Source organism: Schistocerca cancellata, chromosome 3 (genome assembly GCF_023864275.1).
Source record: "Schistocerca cancellata isolate TAMUIC-IGC-003103 chromosome 3, iqSchCanc2.1, whole genome shotgun sequence".
Classification (NCBI taxonomy): domain Eukaryota; kingdom Metazoa; phylum Arthropoda; class Insecta; order Orthoptera; family Acrididae; genus Schistocerca; species Schistocerca cancellata.
The window spans coordinates 630601680-630625776 of record NC_064628.1 but is presented as its reverse complement, the minus strand read 5'-3'; the positions used below and the strand labels follow the sequence as shown (position 1 = coordinate 630625776).

The window sequence follows — 24097 nt, the reverse complement described above, 5'->3', positions numbered from 1 at the left end:
GATCAGATGTCTCTTTGGGTACCAGACCCCAACACATGCCCCTGGCATGGCTTGTTATCTACGGACGCAAATGCGATTGCCAAGCACTTTGCTGACCACTGTGCTCGAGCTTCTGTGTTGGATAACTACCCCCCAGCCTTCCGCACCTTCAAACGGCGGATGGAAAGGAAAGTCCTCTTGTTCACTGCAAGCCACAGTGAGCCCTATAACGCCACATTTACGGAATTGGAGCTCCTCAGCACCCATGCACATTGCCCCGACACAGCTCCTGGGCCGAATTGGATCCATAGTCAAACGATTGAACATGTCTCGTCTGACTACAGGCGTTAATCTCACCACCACCACCACCACCACCACCACCTTCTACCGGATCTAGTGCGATGGTGTCTATCCATCGCAGTGGAGGGAGAACACCATCATTCCTGTGCTCAAACCTGGTAAAAACCCGCTTGATGTGGATAGTTATCAGCCCATCAGCCTCACCAACATTCTTTGTAAGCTGCTGGAATGTATGATGTGTCGGCAGTTGGGTTGGGTACTGGAGTCATGTGGCTTACTGGCTCCATGTCAGGGCGGCTTCCACCAGGGTCGCTCTACCACTGATAATCTTGTCCCTCGAGTCTGAACAGCATTTTCCAGATGCCAACATCTGGTCGCCATCTTTTATGACTTGTGTAAAGCATATGACATGACCTGGCGATGTCGTGTCCTTGCTTGAGTGGGGTCTCTGGGGCCCCCTCCCCATTTTTATCCAAAACTTCCTGTCGCTCTGTACTTTCAGTGTCCAAGTTGGTGCCACCCGTATTCAGGAGAATGGCGGTCTGCCGGACTCCTTATTGAGTGTGTCCCTATTTTTAGTGGCTATTATCGATCTAGCAGCAGCTGTAGGGCTGTCGGTCTCACCTTCTCTGTATGCGGATGACTTCAACGTGTTGTACAGCTCCTCCAGTACTGGTCATGCTGAATAGCACCTGCAGGGAGCCATTCACAAGGTGCAGTCATGGGCTGTAGCCGATGGCTTCCAGTTTTCAGCCACGAAGTCGGATGTCTTGCACTTATGTCGGCATCGCACCGTTGATCCTGAACTTTACCTTAATGATGATCCACTCACTGTAGTGGAAACATATCAATTCTTAGGACTGGTTTTAGACACCCGATTCACTTGGCTATCTCATCTTCGTCAGCTTAAGCGGAATTGCTGGCAGCATCTCAATGCCCTCTTCTGCCTGCACATCACCAACAGGAATGCAGATCACTCTACGCTGTTGCAGCTCTACAGAGCCCTTGTTCAAACCCGCCTTGACTATGGGAGTCTGGTTTACGGTTTGGCAGTGCTCTCGGTGTTGTTTACTCAACCCGGTGCAGCACTGTGGTGTTAGCCTAGTGACAGGAGCTTTTAGAATGAGTCCGGTGACCAGTGTCCTGGTGGGTCCGGAGACCCTCCATCGCAGATCCGATGTTCACAACTGCTCGCCAGTTATGTTGCACACATTCGTAGTTCTCTTGAGCATCCGAATTAACATCTCCTTTTCCCACCTGCAGCAGTTCATCTCCCGCAATGGTGGCCCAGTTTGGGCTAACAATTGCAGTTCGCGTTCTGTCTGAACTGGAGTCCTTCCCCTTACCACCTCTATTTGAGGTCCCTTCATGTGCACCTCCATGATGTACACCTCATCCAAAGCTTCATATGGACCCTTTGTATGGCCCTAAGGACTCCGTTAACCCTGCAACTCTCCGCTGTCATTTCCTCTCAATTCTTGATGTGTTCCGGGGCTCTGAAGTTGTTTACACTGATGGCTCGATGGCTGATGGTAATGTTGGCTTCGCCTATGTCCACAGAGGCAATATTGAACAGCATTCCTTGCCCACTGGCTGGTGTGTATTCACTGCAGAGCTTGCAGGCTTCTCTCGTGCACTTCAGTACATCCGTTCCTGTCCTGATGGGTCGTTTCTTCTCTGTTCTGACTCCCTGAGCAGCTTACAAGCTATCGACCAGTGCTACCTTCACCCTAATTTGGTAGCGACCATCCAGGATTCCATATCTGCTCTGGAACGACCCAGTCCTTCAGTGGTGTTTGTGTGGACTCCAGGAGATTTCGGAATCCCAGGTAACGATCTTGCTGACAGGCTGGCCAAGCAAGCTATGTGGAAACCACTTCTGGAGATGGACATCTCTGAAACTGACCTGCGTTCTGTCTTACGCTGCAAAGTTTTTCGGCTTTGGGAGACAGAATGGAATGTAAGCACAACAAAGTGCGTGTCATTAAGGAGACTGCGAATGTGTGAAGTCTTCCCTGTGGGCTTCTTGCAGGGAATCGGTTGTCCTTTGTCAGCTCGCAATGGCCATACATAGCTAATACAGGGTTACCTCCTCTGAGGACCCACTTCAGTGTCGCTGTGGCTCACAACTCACGGTCATCCACCTCTTGCTGGACCACCCACTTTCCGCTGCTCTGCGGTGGACTTTTAACTTTCCCAGCACCCTACATTCATTGTTGGGTGACAATGCCTCAATAGCAGCTTCTTTAGTCTTATGTTTTATTCATGAGGGTGAGTTTTATCATTTGATCTAAGTTTTAGCACGTGTTGTTTGTCCTTATTTTCAGTCAGCCATGGTAATATGCTTTCTTGTTTTAATCTCTTCTACCTCTTTCTTCCATCTCTCTGTGGTTTTCTTGTCCTCTTTTGTTCTTTATAGTGTTTGTTGCCTTTCTGTCGTTATTTTCATATTTCCTTCCTTACGGTATTGTGCTCTGCGTCTCGTTTGTTTTCTTCTTTCCACAGTATGATTATTTTAACAGGAACACGGGACCAGTGACCAGGCACTTTGGTCTCAATGTCCTACATGTCCTCAATGGTACTTCCTGGGGTGCTGATTGAACCACTGTCCTCCGTTTGTACCAGCGCCTTGTCTGTTCAAAACTCGACTAAGGGTCCTTTGTTTATGTGTCTGCACGCCCATCCCTTTTACACTGTCTCAACACTATCCAGCACCGTGGCATCCATTTGGCCACAGGTGCCATTTACACCAGCCCAGTTGTGAGTCTGTATACTGAAGCTGCTGAACTTCCACAGTCCTACTGTCGTGACTTTCTCCTCAGCATGTATGCACGCCGTTTGTCTGCCGCGCTTGGCCACCCATCCTATTCCTCCTCCTTTGATGATTCCTTTGATCGTCAGTATGGGGCTGGTCCTTCTTATCTGTTACCTGCTGGAGTCTGCTTTTGGCACTTGCTACAGCAAATAAAGTTCGCACTACCTGCAACGTTTCCGGTGGGTGTGAACCCTTCGCCGCCTTGGGTTCATGAATCGGCCTGTGGTAACCTTGGCCATCATTTGCTTCCTAAGTACACTACTCCAGCCTCAGTCTGTTTCCTTCAGTTTCGCAACCTTCGCATGGAACTTCACGATAGTACCTTAGTGTACACTGATGGCTCTTGGATTGACTGTGGGGTCAGGTGTGCCTTTGTCATTGGCACCCATGTCTTTAGATATCGGCTTCCGGCACACTCCTCAGTATTTACAGCAGAGCTCTTCACCTCGTATCAGGCCACAGAGTACATCCAGCGACACTGCCTTTTTCAATTGTGTCCTCTGGTCAGTCTCACTCAGTGCCCTTCACTGTCTATGTTTACTGTACGCCGCCCATCTCTTAATGCAGCGGGTCCAGGAAAAATGTCAACTACTCATCTTGGTGGAGCCAGGGTGATGTTTCTGTGAGTTCCTGGTTATGTCGGTCTGCCAGGAAATGAAGCTGCTGCCAAAGCTGCGGTCCTAGTACCGCAGCCTGCGAGTACCTATATTCCCTCCAATGATCATTTTGTTACTGCCTGTTAGGAGATGGGTGTCCCTTTAGCATCGCCAATTGTTCTCCCTCGATGGGAATAAGCTCCAGCTGATTAAGCCTCTCCCAGCGGCTAAAACGACCTCTTGCCGGGAGGGGGTATTTTAACTCAGCTGCGTATTGGGCACTGCCTTTTTAGCCATCGTTATTTGCTAATTGGCGCTACCCACCACTTTGTACACATTGTGCCCAAGTTTTAACTGTCCGCTACTTACTGATGAACTGTCCATTTTTTGATGTTTTACGTTCCCGGTTGGGTATGGCGAAGGCCATTTAAGTTTTAGTTTTAGACCTCCATTTCAGTATGGTGTCTTTTTGAGCCCTTTTTCCACGTGCTTATTTTTAGCTGTCTTCTATTATATGAGTGGGGTCTGACATGTAGTTGTTTTTCAACTCCTCTCTGTCTTAGAGTTCTATAGTTTTGACTTGGGCGCACTGACCCCAGTTGTTTTTGCACCCTAAAACAAAGCAAACATGAGTGATACCAGGCTTCCCCAAATCCTTTTAAGTTCAACGAAAGGTTTGGGCTGTGAGAAAGAGAGAGAGAGAGAGAGAGAGAGAGAGAGAGAGAGAGAGAGAGAATGATGAACTAAGAGTCACTCTGATTGAAAGTAATTTTGATACAATGATATTTTTTCTTCCAGTTAGTATTCTTCTCTAAGACCTCGAGTACCAATCAGAGCTCAATTCAGCTTCATGTTGATATTAATAAATAAGCAGTAATCTTATTTGTAGAGTTTATCATTGAAATCCTTGGTACCTCAAAAGGGATATTTCATTTACGGGAAGTTTAAACTCAAGTAATGGAATGAGCTTCCAGAATGGAGGCATTAAGTGACTTAAATTTGGAAATGTAGTCTGAAATGGGAGTCAAGAAGTGAATCTCTCAAGTGAAGATTTCAGTTATAAAGAAATATGCAGAACAGGACCCTCACACAGTTTGTTGCAAAATCTCTCAAGAATTTTGTAAACCATTGGAGTATGTGAAACCTATGGAAATGACTACTCAAATTGCTTTTGAAGATATGACGACGTGGTATTTCATGTAAAACTGAACAGTAGCACTATGAGAAGCAAGATTAAATTATATGATTACCAAATTGATTTCTAGCCTTTTCTTGTTGTTACTCTAAGCTGGCCGGCTATGTTGCTACTCGAAATAATATATCAGTATGAATCATAGATAAAAGTTAATGAAAATTTGTGACAAAGCAAATGCAGTAATCTGAATGTAGCAAACACCATTAGTATGAGAAACAGTGTCTCTCATGAACCATCTTCACATTATAACATTGAAACAGATAGAAAAACAGGGCAAAGGACAGTGGCCTTGGTGGGATTGCTGCATCATATATTATAAGTAAAAAATTCTATGAATAGCTTTTCGGGGAATATGTTCAAAGCAGTTGCTGATACCATTTGATAAAATGCAAGTGTGTTGTTCTAGAAATTGTAAAATTTGTAGGCAGATGTTCTTTCAAAATGTGATTGACTGTTGTCATTCATGTAGTTTGGACGAAGATTTTCTGTTCAGCTAATAAGGTTGAATTATTGCACAAAAAAATAAGGGTAATTTGAAATTGTATGAGACTTAACACCAGTGAATTTTATGCTCATGAAAAATTACAGTATAAAAATACTGTATTGCAAGTAAGACCAAGAGGACTTTGCTTGGTTGATATGTAATGTAATACATGTTTTGACATTTAATACATATTTCCAAAATTAAAATTGTCGTGTAGAAGGATCACAAACAATTATTTTTAGAGAATGAGAAAGGAAAACTAGATACTTCTTAAAAGAAATTATTCTATCTTCAAAATTATCTTGGTTTTAACATTTAACTTGTGGTCACTGTGATTCAGACTGGATTTGTGTATAATGTTAATTGAACATCTATAACAGATTTTTTTTCTTTTTTCCCCCTCCACCTGTCAATTTGTGGAAAATGGTTTTGTCATCATTTGTTTGAACATACAGTAATTTTAAATTCCTCATAAACTGCTGAAGATCAGCCAAAGAACATTTTTAATGTTTTCAGGTACGCCAAGTGAAAAATGATCCTTTCACACTCACAAAGTGTTTAACAATTGTGTCAGAAATGATGCAGTCTCCAGATGTAACTGGCCTGACACCACAGCTACGCAGTCTGCTGGACAATTTTGTTTTAAACAATTTAGAGGTATTGCATCACAATAATTTTTCATTCTGTATTTTGATTTTGTGACAGTAATTTATTTTTGGTAAGCGCTTAGAATTGAATAGGTAAATGGAAGAGATAATAACTTGTTTCCCTAGTAAAGGAAATGGTGCATGATGATAAGAGTTTTCTTTATATGGTCAGTAGTTTGATATCTTGTTAGTGTTGCTTAATTGATTAGACACATCTGTTTAAATGCCTTAATGTTAGTTGTAGTTTACTGAGAGTAGCACAGGGCAGTACATAAATTTTGGGGCTCAGTTATTTAAGGAGGTGATAAGCAAATAAAACACTCGCTGCATTACTTTCAGAGAGTGGAGTAAATTAAGAACAGATAACACTCTGCAAGGTGGGTCCTGTGTGTTTGACCAAATATCATGTTACAGAGTAAGAGCTAGTCATCTAATTTTCCAACTGAGTTCCATTTCTTTACTGCAGTGTTTGAGCTGAGTGAGTAACACTGGTTAACTTTTTAATTTGTATACAGAAGGATCCAGGTTCAAATCCTGAACAAACTGCTGTGGTTTCTCTAAAATATAACTTGATGTCAGTATAGTGCAATTATTACCCCATTTATTGTTCCACTGATATCATTCTGTTTGGAAATAAATTCAAACAACAAGATAAAACGTAAAAAATTATGTAATGAATTTGTGAGACGCACATGGTATAAAATGACCCCAACAAATGTAGTGGAGAAGAGCAGTCTGTACTGATTTCATGTTTTAAAGATTCCTGCCCCTCTTTCACATGTCTTTTAGTATCAGTTGTCTCTCATATTTTGTTACGTATTCATTAACTATTACTTTGTAGGCTTACAAAGAAAATTTCAAACATTGTGTTTCTTTCTTTATTTCAGGTACCAGATGTGGAAGTCCTGAATGCAAGGATTCGTACTTTGGCTTTATATTCTCTATGGGATGTAGAACTTGCTAAAAAGTACATGAATCTCTTCATGTTTTATTTCAATGTATGTTAATTTTCCCAAATTGCTACACCTAATTTTTAAAATATTTTGATTGAATTTAATATGATGGGTAAAAATCCTAACTGAAATATAGTGGTATGAAGCAGATTTGAGCAGTGGATAGACCAGGTGTCGATAACCACAGAACCTACAGGTCATGAGATGACTGCTGGTCATAAAAGTAATGAAAAGTTAATGAAATTGAATGGGTGGTCATGAATTTTGTTTTATTTGTAAAGCAGATGGGATTCTAGAATGGAGTAGCAAGTTAGCACTACCCCCAGAAGTGTTGTATCCATTTGTCTATTTAACAAAAAATTACAAGGGTTGGAACTTAAATAATGGCAACTATTTATTCACAATTGATACAAAGGAGTTACATGTTTGCACCAGTTACTGTCCTTCAGAGTAGTCACCAACGTTCTGTAGAACCTGTTGCCAGTGATGCGGAAGGCGTAGTATACCGTTAGCAGAGCCTGTTCTGTTGATGGTCCGAATGGAACAGTCTAAAGTTGTGGTGATTCTTGTGTACGACTGTGATGGTGTTATCCTAATCAGGGTGTATACGACCCGGGACAACCGGGAAATCCGGGAAAAACCCGGGAATTTTTTCATCCGGGAGAAAACCGGGAAAAACCCGGGAATTTTTCAGAATTCCGGGAATTTTTCATTGTTTTAGCTTTCAGTTAATTTTTTTTAAATTTTGGCTGCAGAATTAATTCTCTAGCAAAGAATGTTATTGTACCCTGCTGCTGGAGAATGATACTGCAGCAATAAAATATAAACGAGAGGGGAAAAAATAAAACTTTAGTGACAAAGGAAATGTGCAATTTACAACAACAAAAAACCGTGCACGCACAAGCGTTTGCAAATAGCAAAAATATGTCAAAGACCGTAGGGCGCAGACTGTAATTCTTCGTAACAGTAAACTGCTTGCTATGAGCATGACGTCACAACTGTTCACATTAGGTTCGTTTGACCAATTGCCAGCGGTCTGTGTGCATGCGCATTTGACTCGCGTATGCTTGCAGTACCTTCTCCCGCTACTTGAAGATTTGCTGTTAGATGTATCGGTAGCAGCAGCAAGCAGCCAGTTGCAAACGAGAAAAATTTTTCTCGCGCGCCCTAGCTGCCAGATTCATGCTTGCACAGAGTTGTAGTGGGGAGGGGGTTAACCTCCACGTGACACGTGTTTACGTTAAGTGATTTCGCTGCTTCTCTTCGTGTACAGCTCCGAAGTCGAATGAAAACAAAACGGATTTCTGTGGCCGGGAGCTATCAAGTGAATTAAAATACATTCACATAATTACGGAGGGCAAAAATATATTATTAATTTCAGTTTTCTGATTTTATTTTATTTCCAAGTTAGTAGCAGTCAAGCATTAATCGCTTTGCAGAACAGTGAAGTTATTTTTGCAAGTTTACTAAAGAAATTTAGCTTTATTAATCTTTCCGCTGAGGCAATCATTTTATTTGAAACGAAGTGTTTCATTCTACAGTATTGGTTAGTTCCAACGTTTCGCTGAATTTCAAGTGCACGTTATCATCTTCTGCCATGTATGGCATTACGCCATAATAAAGAACCAAAAATGAGATCGTAGAGTACTGGTACTGCAAGAAAATTTACATCCCAAAAACCACACTGAAAAGCTTAATATCAGATGGGACCTACTTCACTGTGAATCTGGAAAAAGCCAATTCGCACTTCAAGCCGAATTACGCATTTTAGTATGGTTTACGAAATTCCAATGCTCTTTGGAGTACCATCTGATGCCCTGTTTCTTTTATGGTGTAATGTAAGCTCTTGTAGTGCTTTATACAAACGAACATACGGGCTTCTTACACCACTGCAATTGCACACGCACAATAATGCCTGTTTTCTGGCGCTCTCTGGAAACGTACTTATTTCTAACAGTATTCGGATAGTATTGCGAACGGTGGTTAGAAAAGCGTTACTTTCAAAGTAAATTTCTTTTTACGCAAGATGAATTATGTTACGTGTGAGAAAGTGGGATGGATATCTAAATCACAGAGCGTGCGAAACTGAACAGTTTGAGGACCAGCCACTTACAAGAATTTTGAGCCGAGACATTTATGTCATAATTTTAAATTTACTGGCACATCTGTGTGATGTATCTTAAAATATAACACACGCAAAAAAGATCAATATTACTTGTGAAAGCTTAGCTTCTGTTGTAGCGTGTTAATATTACAGACTAATATTATATGTGAAACCTTAGCTTTTCTTGTAGATATACGATACTGTGTACATTAATGTAAACCGTTAACTTTTCCTCTTGCGTGTTCGCGCTTTGTAACCAGTGATCTTGCTATTGGCTGACTATAACACGTATCCTATGCTCTGAATAGCTGCTGCGATCAGCTGACGAGATCTCGTGGCTTGAGATATAACTCGCTTACAAAAGGACATCGCAACCTCGGTTTCAACGCTCCGCAAACTAACGCGCTTTGTTGGTGCACTTCGAATTTATACTTTCGTAATACGAAAATTTGGAACGTATATGTTGCTGCAAATCAAAGGTCTTTCCAACACTTCTCTCCTTTTTTTAAAATTAAAAGTCTCTCCAAAACTTCTCTGCCCGTCTTTTCTTTTTTTTCCGGGAAGTTCTACTCGATTGTATAAAACGTTAACCATTCAAAGAATTAATAAGTTTTACAGTTCCGATGGAAAATCTACGGAAAACCTACTGTCACTTAGCACAGAGAAAGTGTATTTTCACTCGGGGAAAAAGCGTATTTTTTAAACGGGTTATCCGGGAGAAATCCGGGAATAACCCGGGAATTTTTTTTCCTTGTCCCCGTATACACCCTGCTAATGCATTACGTTCCTCCATGGCAGACTGTCAGTGCACAATATTACTGTTCGTTTTTGGAGCACTACCTGTGATCAGCTTCACTACCTGTGATCAGCTTAGTGAAAGAAGCGGCTTTCTGCGCAACCCACCCAACATTTTAAACGACAATGTGCGGGTGCATACAGCACAAGCTGTGGCTTCCCTGTTTGGCCAATGGGACTGGGAAGTACTGTACCATCCACTATACTCCCCAGACTTAAGTCCTTGTTACTTTGATTTGATTCCGAAGATGAAGGAACCACTTCGTGGCATTTGCTTTAGAACTGTTCCAGAGGTTCGACAAGCAGTAGACCGCTCCATTCGCACCATCAACAGAACAGGGTCTGCTAACAGTATACTACGCCTTCCACGTCAACAAAGTATTACAACCATGTGTTTGTATGAGTTGGCCAATTACAGTAGTGATTCATTGATATTATGGTCATAGGATACAGCATTTTAATTTTTTTTTAAGTGCACAATATTACATTTCTGAACATTCAAAGCAAGTTGCCAATCTTTGCGCCACTTTTTAATCTTATCAAGAACTTACTGAACATTTATGCAGCTTCTTTCAGACAGTATTTCATTTTAGATAACTGCATCATCTGCAAAAAGCCTGAGGTTACAATTAATATTGTCTCCAAGGTCATTAATATACAATGTAAAAGGCAAGGGTCTCAACATGCCAACCTGGGGGATACCCGGAGTTACTTCTACATCTGAGGATGACACTGTATCCAAGATAACATGCTGTGTCTTCCCTACCAAAAAGTCCTGAGTCCAGGTACAAATTTCACTTGGTACCCCCATATGACTGTACTGTCGACAATAAGCATAAGTATGGTACTGAGCCAAATGCTTCTCGGAAATCAAGAAATACTGCATCTACCTCTTGCCTTGATCAAAAGCTTTCAGTATGTCATGTGAGAAAAGTGCAAGTTGGGTTACATGATTGATGTTTTTGGAATTGTTACTGGTTGGCATAGACGATGTCATTCTGTTCAAGATACCCCGTTATGTTTGAGTTCAGATCATGTTCGAAGATTTTGCAACAAATCAGTGTCAAGGATACTGGATGGTAGTTTTGTGGAACTCTTCTACTAGCCTTGTTGTAGACAGGTGTGACCTGTGCTTTTTCCCAGGAACTGTGTGTTGCTTTTTGTTGGAGAGATCTAAGATATATTGTAGTTAGAAGAGGGGCTATCATTGTCTGTGTTCAAATTCCCCTGTTAATCCTGGTTGGTTATGGTCCCACACACTTGAACAGTATTCAAGGATAATTACAGAGTAAGTAATCTCATTTGCTGACTAATTACGTTTATCCAGTATCCCATTAAAGAACTTCTGCCACCTGGTAGATAAAAAACTGAGCCTATGTGATTAATAAATTTCTAATCCTTGCTAATTGTTACACCCTGGCATTTGTATGAGTTGACTCTTTACAGCTGTGACTGATTTGTAGTCTGCTTGCTATCTGCATTGTGTGAAGTGCAGATTTCTAGGCTATTTAACGTTTAAACTGAGACGCCAATTTGGAAACACCATTTTGAAATCTTAGAAACATTTAACTGGACGTTAGTGCAGCTGTTTTCAGATAGTACATTACTACAAGTAACCCCATTGTCCGCTAAAAGTCTGACGGTATTGTTAATATTGTCCACCAGGTCATGAATGTACAACATGAGCAGCAAAGGTTCCAACATACTTCTGGGGATGCACTGAAAATATTTCTACTTCTGTCAATGACTCTCCATCTGAGATAGTGTTGCTTCCTTTCTACCGAGAAATCCTCTATCCAGTCACAAATGTTGTTTGATACATCGTATGATTATATGTTAATCAATAAATGTTGTAGTAACGATTCAGATCCTTTTCAGTCAAGAAATACTACGCATACTTGATTATCATAATCTGTGGCTTTCATGGTATTGTGAAAGATAGGCTCAAGTTCGGTTTTGCATGCCTGATGATTCTGTATGGATGTCATTCTGTTCAAGATACATCATTGGATTTCAGCTCAGAATAGATTCTAATATTCTGGAAGGGTAAATATAATTGTTATTGGATGGTAGGTTTGTGAATAACTCTGCTGTGCTTCTTGTATGCAGGTATGATGTGTGCTTTCTCCCAGTCACGAGCCACTTTGTTTTAGCAATTTCAGCTTTTACTAAACATCACCAACATTAAAATCTGTGTTGCTCATTTCTGATATAGTATGAGTATTAATTTGAACTTTGGTTGCACTGACAATGTTCACTTATAAGCAGAAATTTTACAGGTATCGTGAAAGATCTTTCAGTAAGATAATTCAGCTGCATTAGTCACTGAAGATGCCATACATTGCCTTTTTGCCAGCCAAATAATTTCCTTACAACCATCTCTTTGCCTATAGAACTGTCCTTCGTTTTACCCTTGTTGAGCATTAGTTGCTGTTCCTTTAGATGTTTCATTAACAGAAACTGTAAACTATGGAAGCTCTCTCCCATCACGAACTGTTGTGCTTGGTAAATCTCTTCACAGTGCATGTTCAAGAGTTATTCTTTCTTTAGCCACAGTTGCTCTATACACTCCTACCCAAAGCTAAAGGTTTGGATTTCTTTTGTAAGATATGACACTATTGCTTCTTTACCTTGGTTACTGACCATGCAAATATTTCTACTTGATTTATTATCCATTTGTACTTGTTTGAACTAAGTTATAATGTTGACAAACTTCTACAATAGAAAGTTACACATGAAAGAGAAAGAAGTCCCTGTTCATTGAGAGTTCTTCAAATTGTCAAATAACTGTGGGTAATATCATACTTCTATTTGTTGAGTTGCAGACAAGGACAGAGAAAAGACTGTTGCACACTAAGTTTTCACCAAACCCTTCTTCGGAAAAGAAAGGAAAACACACACACATTCAGCAGCCGGAGATAGGGGTCATGTGTAAATGACGTGTGCCTGCTTGTTTGAATGTGCATGTGTGTTTTCCTTTTTTTCCTGAAGAAAGCTTTGGCAGAAAGCATAGTGTGTATCAGTCCTTTCATTGTGCCTGTCTGCAACTCAGCATATGATCTTGACGGTGAGTACCAATGTATTCTTCTCATAATTGTTTATATTTCAACCTGGACCTTCCATTGTTTGTTATGCTTTTATTTGTAATTTTTTGTGTAGGTGATGTTGAAGAGCTTTTAGGAAGGTCAGAAATTACCTTATACCATGTGCTACCCAAAAGTTCCCGGAATGCATGTGTAGATGGTGAAGTCTAGCTAGTAGAGTGAAATGCTGCAATGTGGCACGTCATACATCCTTTGAGAGTTACCGTATTTACTCGAATCTAAGCCGCACTCGAATCTAAGCCGCACGTGAAAAATGAGACTCGAAATCAAGAAAAAAAAATTTTTCCCGAATCTAAGCTGCACCTGAAATTTGAGATTCGAAATTCAAGGGTAGAGAATAGTTTTAGGCCGCACCTCCAAATCGAAACAAAGTTGGTCCATTGTAATATGAGATACAATTTAGGTCGAATGAATGACGATAGTTTGGTTCGAGTCGTAAGCTTAGCAGTTAAGCTTTACCAGGTAGCCATTGCTATGCGTCAGGCGCTCCGTCCATATTTATACGGGTACCCTTCCTTTTTCACGTGCTTCGTCTGGGTTGAATTGATTGCTTATTTTTCTTTGATCTGATAAGTGCCGTTACTTTGTTATAGGTGTTTCGTCACTCTAAGCTGAAAATGCATTATTGTACTGTCACGCATTGTTTGTCGCATTCTGATAGTGAGTGTTTACGACCTGTCGCCACTCGCGGCATGGCTTGCTTTTGTACGCGCTACCGCCGCTTCCAATTGAAAATAAATAAATAAAATCGTCTCATTAGCGAAACAATGGCAAGAGACTGCAATTTGTTGTTACTTACACTGCTGCTTTCTTTGATAATGATCAACAAGAACCAAATAATAGACTGCGTGTGATAGAAGATGTTGTGAAGGAGAGTTTAGCGAAAATTTTTCTCCGTTTGAATATCTTTCCAGATGCCTCTTTAGTACATTGCCTTCTGCACAGAAATTAGTCATCTTAGATTTAAAAATCTAGCCAGTTGTCGTGCTTCATTTCTGGCTGTATCTCTAATCGGCGTGAGAATAATACTAATATAAACATGGCATGATATGTATATTCTTCCGCGATTGCTGTTGTCTCACTCTAGTTTCGAAGTTTATTAGGCAGACAGGATTTAAATGAAGTAGCAGCAAACACAAAAGAATACATGGCAAAATGTTTATATTCGTATTACTCTTATGATGAAGAGATAATGCATGTGATTCACAATTCATAAAAGTTCCTATTAGCAACCATCTCTTGTCACAGATAGGAAAAAATTCAGAACTTAGAGTTGGCCATATTGACAAACATCCCAAACAGTCTTGCCAGTCGGATTTTCGTAGTACATTGAAAGGCTGCTACATTCGAAGATGAACAATACAGACTTTGTATTTACTTCGTTGGATAATGTATGAAAATGCAGTGGTCGAAACTCGGGGCGGAGAAAAAAAGCTCGTCTTCCACCTTTTTCTTTTTATTAAATTTATTTACTGACGCAGAGGTTTTGGCGCCAGTATTTATCTTTGTGCCTGCAAAGCATGCTTTTGTAGCGCTACATATATCCGACGGCAAAAGTTACTTGTGGCGGCACCTACCAACATTTTACAGAACTTCCGCTTACTTTGCACTCGATTCTAAGCCGCAGGCCGTTTTTTGAATTACAAAAACCGGAAAAAAAGCGCGGCTTAGATTCGAGTAAATACGGTAACTTAAGACTGTTTTAACTCTTGGAAATGTCACTGCTGTTTGAAATATGATGGCGGCAGACCAACCAGGACATACGAAATATTGTGGGGATGTTGTACGGGACATATCAGAGGATTTTGTCAGATTGAACTGATGTATGGGCAAATGGTTCCTCCGTCATGACAGTTCGAAGTCACACACGTTGATCACCAGGAGTTTATGGTGAAAAACAAAATTACAGTTCTACCTTATCCACATTATTCACCCAACCTGGCACTAATTGACTTCTGTTTATAACCCCAGAATGAAACTTAAGTTAAAAATATGGAGATTTCACACAGTCGAAGAGTCGGACAGAATTGCAAGTGGTACTAAACAGGCTAATGAGAAATTCATTCCAAGGAGCTTTCAGTTTGTAGAAAAGCTCTTGAGAGTGGTGTGTATACTCACAAGGGGACTACTTTGAAGTTGGTGGTATATAAGATCCAGGTAAAGCATGATTTTATTTATTGGTGTATTCCCAGAACTTTCGGGTGGCACCTTGTACAATACACAGCCGTAAAATTATTTTTTATTGAAGACAATGGATTTCGGACATGTCCAAAAGAACAGATACCATCATCATAAACATAAGGCATACCGACCAGTGATCTTCAGTGCGGACGCACTCACATTTCTCAAACTCTTATGGAAATCGGTAGATTGACTGCCACGAGTGGTGAGTATAGTGGGCAAAAAACAGGGCACTACAAATGTAGTGTGTGGACAGTAAGTTGGAAATGGGGGAGGGGGGGGGGTCTCATGGAAAGCGTGCAAGACGTAAGTCCTTGCAGTCGCACTACCCTGTGTCCTCGATGGCTGTCGGATAGAGCATCTGCAAAGTAACCAGATCCTGGGTTCCAGTCCTGGTTGAGGTATGTATTTTCAACTGTCCCCATTGATATTTATCAATGCCTGTAAGCAGCTAATGGTCTGGATTTTATTGAAATTTCAAAGACATTCTGGTCATATGTAAGTATGTCAGTGCTGCCAAAGTCAGTTTCCAGACTCTGATTGATGACAAGTAACTGAAATGAAGGGTATGAACTGCTTTTTCAAATATTCGTTTACATTGGAAAATACAAGAGCTCTGTTTCAGTTTAATTCTCGCACCCATACAAAAAATGGTCAGTGGCATTGAGAAGCAATTGAAATGGTTAAAACTGAACAATTGTCCAGTGCCTAACATTGTCCATATCGAATTCTGTACAGAATTTGAGGCTGATTTAGCGCCCTTTATAACCACAACATATTGTTGATTGCTTGAACATAAAACTGTCCCCAGTTATTGAGAGAAAGCACAGGTCACACCATCTACAGGAAACATAACAGAAGTGAGTCACAAAACTACTGTCCATACTCACTGATGTCCATCTATTGCATGGTATTAAAAAGTATTCTGAGCTTATACGTAATGGAATATCTTGGACAGAATGAGCTTGCGATATTGGTAATCACTTATTTCATTACTAGGAGCCAGTCATGAACACGTCTTAATAATAATACTTTCATCATTTCACCTTTTTTTGTGCATTATTGTTATTACAACTTTATAGACATTCACAAGTGATTCATTATTGTCTTTTTTGAAATTAATTACAGCTCATGTTGTGTTAAATGCTAAGATCATCATACAGGAGATAGGCAAAATAATGTGAACACCTGTACTTACTTGGGAATGATTTATTAACTAATATTCTTCTTCGAATACTGACATATAGTAATTGTATAGCCTCCAGTGGAATGTTGTGCCCCTCTCCAATCAGAACCTCTTCTAGCTTCTGTAGTGACCAGGGTGGCAGAAATCTGCTCTGGAGTCTGCACTCCAATACCACCCATAAGGGTTCTGTAATGTTTAAGTCCAGGGACTGTGCTGGCCAGGGAAGACACTATAGTTCAGTTGCATGCTCCTCACATGATTATATTGTCCTGGCTGTGTGAATGGGTGCATTATTGTCCTGAAATATGGCATCATTGTTGAGGTAAAACATTTGAATAATGGGGTGCACCTGATCACCAAATGTTCACATAATCAGTGGCTGTAACACTGCCTCTGAGAGTAATGATGGGACAAGCAGGATACCATGATGTGGCTGTCCACACTTCCATCTCCATGTTTAACCATTGGAATTAATCAATCGGAATTGTAGGCTTCTTTTGGCGTTCTCCAGATGTAATCCCAGCACAGTATTGGAAATAACGGACTCATCGGACCATATGACATGTTTCCACTGATCAGCTGTCCAGAATTTATGCTCCTGACACCATGTTTTATGCTTCTTAGCACTGGTTGTCATCACTAATGGTTTCGGTATAGCAGCTTGTCCATGAATATTTGCTTTATGGGGTTCTTGGCAGAAAGTGTCGATATATACTGGTCTCAAAGATGAATATTGAGTGCTGCAGTCACTTTACCCGCTGTGGTTTATTTTGGACACAATTTGTGTTAGCATATAACAATGTCTGTCATTTAGTTTTGATTTAATTACGTTCACACGATGATGTCTTTCCATGTTTTGTGTAGGCTGCCATGACTTTTTGAAACAGTTGCTCTTGAAACTTCCAATAAGTTGGCTGTCTTGGTTACTGATGCTCCAGCTAGTAGGGCCCCAACAGTTTGCTCTCTTTGGAACTGTGTTAAGTCTTTCATTGCACGTCGACCTTGGCCTCTGAATGCAAATACGAAGTATGCACTACTCATAAACAACCTGCACTAATGTCTTGTCTAGTCCGTACTGAACACACACAGTCCAGCTCGACACCTGCCTTACCAGCGTTATTGACTGTCCAACACAACCATTCCATTGCTGCCACTGTTCACATTATTTTGCCTATCCCTTGTATTTATATATACTGATGCAGGGAATGCCAGGTCATTGGATACAAAATCTGAATTGCAATTGTGTGTCCAGAAGGAAATAATAATCAGTCGAATGACAAAGGCATTAGCGCTCTTTCCGGGTTTTGATGAGATTTCAGAAGTGGTGCGAAGATTCTAAACTTTTTATAAATGTTTATAAGTGTAAAATTGTGTACTTCACGAAACACCAGTCTTAGTATCCTATGAGTATAACATCAGTGAATCACATTTGGAATCAGTCAACTCGGAAAAGTACGTACACGTAACAATTTTTAGGGATGTGAAATGGTCTGAGTAGATAAGTTAGCTGCACTTAAAGGAAAAGTCTCAAGAAAACTATAAAATGATGGCACAGGATTTTTGGCCAATACATATCTTCGGGAGAAACTTTGGTAATGCCAATAGACACACATAAAAGAACACACACTGTCCTAGCTTTTGGAACTAATGGTGCCTTCCTTGGGGAGGAAAGAGAAAGAGAATGGGGAGAGTTCTCAACAGGAGGATTCCTCTTGTCCTATTCCAAAAGCCAAGATGCTGTATATGCTTCCACATGTGTCTGTTGTCAGTGCTATGTCAGGACTGGTGTTCTATCAGTAAAGCGTGTGCTGGAAACCAAGAGGTTGCGCCTTCAAATCTGTGTCTCCAACATTTGTCACCCTCCGTTTTAACTTAGCCTTCATCCAAGCCAAACTTATTCAGTGCTATTAATTTGCAATCGTTCTGTTTTGGTAGTAGTGGCAAATAAAAACGTTATAACCAAAATTTCATTTGTACATAATTTGCAAGTTTAAATGGTCTTTAGTTCCCAACACTTGAACAAGCAGTATCTCCCAGCATGTAGATGTTAAATATTTATTTCCTCAGCTAATGTGCCATGCCACAATATTGATAATATTTTGGATGTAAATTTTGTGTGTGCAAAACAGTGCTGTTTTAGATTTTTTCCACTTCCTTATATCTGTATTTGTGACTATTTTTCAGATGTACAAACATTGTTTATGTTACTGGATGTTTATCTTGTACCTCAGTCATTTAATGACATTGTGACCACTTCTACATCTGAAATTTTTTATTATTGAACTAATGTATTTCTATGTCTTGATACTTCCTGCATGAGAAATTATTATATTGCTTACTTGCATTCCACAAGAGCTCAGATCCATTTGTTGCCATACTGATGTGGACTTTCTGTAATTTCCTTAAAGCATTCCATCTGAATACCCAGCTGGCTCTCTATCAGTCACTGAAAATTTCTACTTCATCTTTGTTTGTTTGAAGTCACTGCTCCACTTATAATAATAATAATAATAATAATAATAAATTGAGCACTGTGGTAATATACACATAAAAGTTCAGTTAATGCCATTTTTAAATTGTTTTTGAGATAAGTAAAAGACGATTGGCTTATATAAAATATTTAATTTGAATGGAAGGCTTTTAAATGCATCTTTTTAACAGTTGGAGGTTCAGGAAAATGAAGAAATCTACCTAACAGTCATCAAAGCCATTTTTGATTTGTTCGTTGTACATGGAATAAATACTTTCCAAGTGGATACAGAGATAGGTAAGAAATTTATTATATTAAAAGTAGACTAATTTCCTTTATAGTTAATGAAATTGAGAAATCTTTTGTTGGCTTTTATTACTTTCGATATGGCATATACTGAAATTATTATCTGTTGTAATTTGATCATTATCTTGAAAACTCTTATGGTTAAGTCTTTTTCTACTTGTTTCTCAAGTTTCTCAGAATTGGGTAGCTGCTGTACAAGTCCTGCTTGCATACTCATAGTTGCTTGCTATAAGACATTAGGTTTATTTGACTCATTTGTAATGCAACTGATGTTAATTTTCAGTTGCATTACAGTTGAAAGCAAGTAAACCCAGTGAGTTATTAGATTTATGAATCTGGAATGTGGCTTACAAATATGACAGGAAATCAGAAATTTTTGAAATTAAAGTGTAAACAAAAACTTGCTTTGTTACTCATTCATAATATATTTGCCTGAGAATATAGGTACTGGGCTACAGAAGGCACTCTAAGCCTCTGTTGTTCCAGTGCATAGATAAGCATTTTCTGTAGGAGCTGCATAGTATAAAATAATCATTAATATTGTATTGTAAATCTTGTTTTATTGCCTATATACCAAGGTTTTACTTTGTGACATCCACTTACGAATTAGAATCATTATTGGCAGTATTTGCAATGCTAAATTAAAAATGTTCATTTATGGAGGCCAACATTAATTACAAGTGATTTGTTTCACTGAGGCCAGTGTGACAGTCACAGGTTACCAGCAAAATCCCAGCACTGGCAGAAAATTTGATATTGTTAGTGGCTGGTTGTTTTGCTGCAGTATGAAAATTGTAATCTTTGACTACAAATGGAAGAAAAGTGAATAAACAAACTACATTTTGATATCCACTATCATTTAGTGTTTGCTTTTGGTTTGTGTATAGTTCATAAATAAGAGGACTATTCAGAAAGAGGGAACGTTTTGGCATTTAAAATAATAATAATAATAAAAAAATAAGTACAAGAAATGTGTTTTATTATATAAATCTGAAAAAGTGACTGACATACTAATTTTTCACGTAGTCACCGAACACACATCATATCGGTGGACAAGCTTCGAAAGACCTTCGTTGTAAAATTCTACCGCCTGAGACTTCAGCCAGTGAGTCACACACGCGTTGTCATCAAAGTGCTGCGTTGCAAGCCAGTTCATCATCTTCGGGAACAAGTGGAAGTAGCTTGATGCAAGATTGGGGCTGTAGGGTGGATGAGGGGAAATATACCTGTTTGAATGAATTAAGGTGTTCTTTAGTGTGGTTTGCTGTGTGAGGTCGGACATTTTTGTGCAAAAACAAAATTTTGGACGTCGCCTTTTTCGGCGTTTGGTTTGAACTGCTCTTTTAAGGCTGTGCAAAGTTAGATAGTACTGGGCAGAATTTAGGGTTGCGCCACGTTCCAGAAAATCAATAAGAAGCACAACTTGCCTATCCAAAACACTGTCGCCATCAACTTCCTTGCTGACTACGTTTGCAAATATTTTCTTGGTTTTTGGGGGGACCTTGTGTGCCTTCACTCCATGGACTGTAATTTTGCCTCGCAATTGACATGTTTCACCCAAGTTTTGCACTGGTTATGATGCAATCCAGTAATGAATCACCATGTGTGTGGTAGTCCTCCAGAAATGTCAATGTTGCCCCCATTCGCTATTCTTTATGATGTTCTGTAAGCATTTTGGGCACCCATCATGCACAAAATTTGTGGTAGCCTAGCTTTTGAGTGACAGTTTCAAACAACAAAGTCCGTGAAACATGTGGAAAAAAAAGCAAAAGCTCCATTATTGTGAAGCGACAGTTTTCACGAATTGTTTAATCACCTTTAGCAACAAAATCGTCAGTCGCAATGCTCGGACGTCCACTCTTCTATTCATCATGAATGTTGGTTCGGCTATTTTTAAACTGAATGCACCATTTCCGGGTGGAACATTCACTCATTGCATTGTTTCCGTACACTTCGCACAGTTCACGATAAATTTCTAAGGTTTTAGGTTTTTTTGCCAACAAAAATCATGTCACAGATCACACCTCACAATTTTGGCATTTTCGATTGCAGTGCACATTTCAAATTCGAATATTGAAAAAACTAGACACACAGACGTTCCCGTTGTCACGGATGGATGCTGACTAAGCTGCCGAGCGCGCACATACCAAAATATATGCAATCGGCACATGCCTAGCAGCATCAGATGGAAAAGTTCCCTACTTTCTGAATAGCCCTCATAGTCTAGACGTACAGAATATACCATTACCTTTTCTATTCACAACTATCTCTGCAGTCACAGGGTTGCATTTTTCTATACGCTTCCCCCCCCCCCCCCCCCCCCCCCCCCCCCCCCCCCCCCACTTAGTAATTTAATGACTGGTTTGTAATGCTTGGCACAGCAGTATGTCTGTTATAATTTTTAAATTGTAGTTAAAATTTAATTTCTAGCTGACGTCAGATTGAAGACAGTTAAAAGAGGAGCTTTCAAGACGAACACTTCAGTTTTAGACAGCACAAGTATTCTCGATACTACTGCAGCAGCTGTATCCAGTGGAGATTTTATAATTGGTAATGAATCCTGTCGCAGCTTGCTCTCAAAGTTATGCAGTTTGCTGAACAGCACAGTAAGTAACAAATAGTGTTGCAGTAAAATAACTGATGAAGATTGCTTCAAAACCTGGGATGAAATAAACTATATTTTTCACAAATAAATAGGCTTTGCAATAGTTGAGTAACACCAAATGCATTCTGAAGTTTCCAACAGGTACAACTGAAACTTGCACTTTATGTAAGAGGATAAAATAGTATAAAGAAAAGGCTTGATTGAACATGATAGCAATGATCTAATATACCTTTTTAATGCTTGGCTGAAAGAAGCATGTTTCTGAAATGTTACCTTACGGGAAGCATGTAATGAGTACTGACTACTTGTTCCGAACTAATTGGGACCAAACACTGTTTGGTGTAGTGGGATTTCGGGATAGGCAGATTTTATGAATAATATCAACATATTGACTTGTTAATGTGTAAAATAAATGCAGGGTCATATGCTAGTGACCTTCAACAACTCTCAATGCAGGCACACAACCTGTCACTCTCCCTCCTGCATTCCAAACACGTTATTTTGAAGTCAACTGTTAAACATTAAACATGGCAAGTAAACGAAGTCATTTTTCGTGTACTTTAAAACAAAATCTTGAAGTGTTAAAAAGACTGGACAAGGGAGAAAATGCTACTAAATTATCACTCAAAAAATCAGTGATTAGTGAGTGGAAAAAATAGTTTAAATTTAGCAGTCTTGTTCTGCTTCAAGTGAAATAACTCTCGAAAAATGGCAAAAACAAGACTTTATCTTCATATGAAAACTTGACAATGCCTTATTCTTGTGGTTCACTCAAGACAGACAGAAGGGAAACGTCTCTGTCTGGACCTTTGGTGAAAGAAAAGGTACTTCAACTGAACAAGCTTATGGCTGGTGACCCACCATTTTCAGCTAGATGTGATTTTTTGGATGTTGAAAGAAAAGGCTTGGAACTAGACAGCTCAAGATTGCTGGGGAGAAGCTGTCAGTTGATAGCGAAGCAGCTGCCAATTACCTAAAAGAATTTAAAGACCTTGTTTCTTCTCAAAACTGCTCACCTCAGCAAGTTCACAATATGGATGGAACTGGATTGAATTATAAAGTTTTGTGTACTGAAAGTCTTGCTTCACAAGAAGAGAATTCTGCCCCAGGGTTTAAAATGGACAATCAACGTCTGTCTTAGAATGCAGCAACACTTCAGCAACAAACTAACTTCCGCTGATGGTAAGAGCCAAATTGGCGAAACCACAAGTGTTCAAAAACATTATCACCATCTCACTTCCTTTGTATTATAATAATTTAAAAAATGTATGGATGAAGCGCAACTTGTTCAAGGAATGGTTAAAGTACCAATTTGTCCCTAAAATGACTGTGTTCAGTAGAGAAAATGGATTGCCTAATTGTGCTCTTCAGTTTATAGATAATGCTTCATCTCACCCAAAATTATGGGAAAATCTTTGGTCTATGTGGGAATTTGTTGAAACCATTTTTACATTAGTGAAAGGTTGTGACCTTCTTCCTTTAGTCAGGAAAATCCCTGGCTGTGCAGACACAAGAAAGCTGCGTTGAGGAGTGAACTGCTGTTGATGACAGTGACCATCAGGAGTACAGAGACAAAGACATTGTAGCAATGGTGTAGGGCTCATCAGCTCTGACTGACTTGGAGGAAAGCAAGGATGTGAAAGCTCAATTTGAACTCATACCACACACAATTGTGGAAAATACCCTTGACCTTGTCGTACACTACTTCTAAGAGCACACTTCATCAACACTAAATAATGTTATGTTCATGCAAGATGGTGGAGCTTTGCATCCTCGGGTCAATTTAGTGCTTTTTGTCAGAAAGAAAAATGACTGACGTTGCTTCTCAAGTGTGTGTAAATTGGTTATTTTTTATGTTCAGCAGTGATTAAAAATGATTTGACATAACTGTATAAATGGAGCTGACGTGGACTGTATGTACTGTGCTGTAAGTAACCAGCTTCCATTCCAATATTGTTTCAGGAGTTTTCATCAAGGTTAGGCACCATGTAAGTCTCTCTTTAAGTTCTTTGTATAATAATAATAATAATAATAATAATAATAATAATAATAATAAATGTACATTTTTTCATGAATCTCTGTTTAATTTCTCCTGTTTTTAAGATTTAAAAGATCGGTATTTTTTGAACTCTGGATTAGGCAGATTTTCAGAATATTGGGGCTCGTAACAGTGGGAATCTTCTTTACAGTGTTCAGCAGTTAAAAGGGTTCTAGTGTTAGGTATAGACAGTGTGCATCCAACAGTATTAAGACCAATCTGTTTTCAAAATTTCGGACTGGCAATGTGCCAGACTAGGATTAGGACCTGGGTCTAGGAGCTTGGGTATTGTGGGCAGTGCTCTTACCACCAGAAGTGGTGACTCATGACCCATAGCTT

At 39.6% G+C, this 24097-nt stretch overlaps 1 protein-coding gene across 2 annotated transcripts in view; it reads left to right on the top strand.

The window, feature by feature from the left end:
- The window catches only part of LOC126175556 (condensin complex subunit 3), a 186706-nt gene that overhangs the window by 113404 nt on the left and 49205 nt on the right, over positions 1 to 24097 (top strand). For both annotated transcript variants that reach the window (XM_049922405.1, XM_049922406.1), the window contains 4 exons: positions 5886 to 6026; positions 6904 to 7014; positions 19001 to 19106; positions 21546 to 21721. In XM_049922405.1, coding sequence (XP_049778362.1) covers positions 5886 to 6026; positions 6904 to 7014; positions 19001 to 19106; positions 21546 to 21721 — 534 coding nt within the window. The remainder of the gene's footprint in view (positions 1 to 5885; positions 6027 to 6903; positions 7015 to 19000; positions 19107 to 21545; positions 21722 to 24097) is intronic.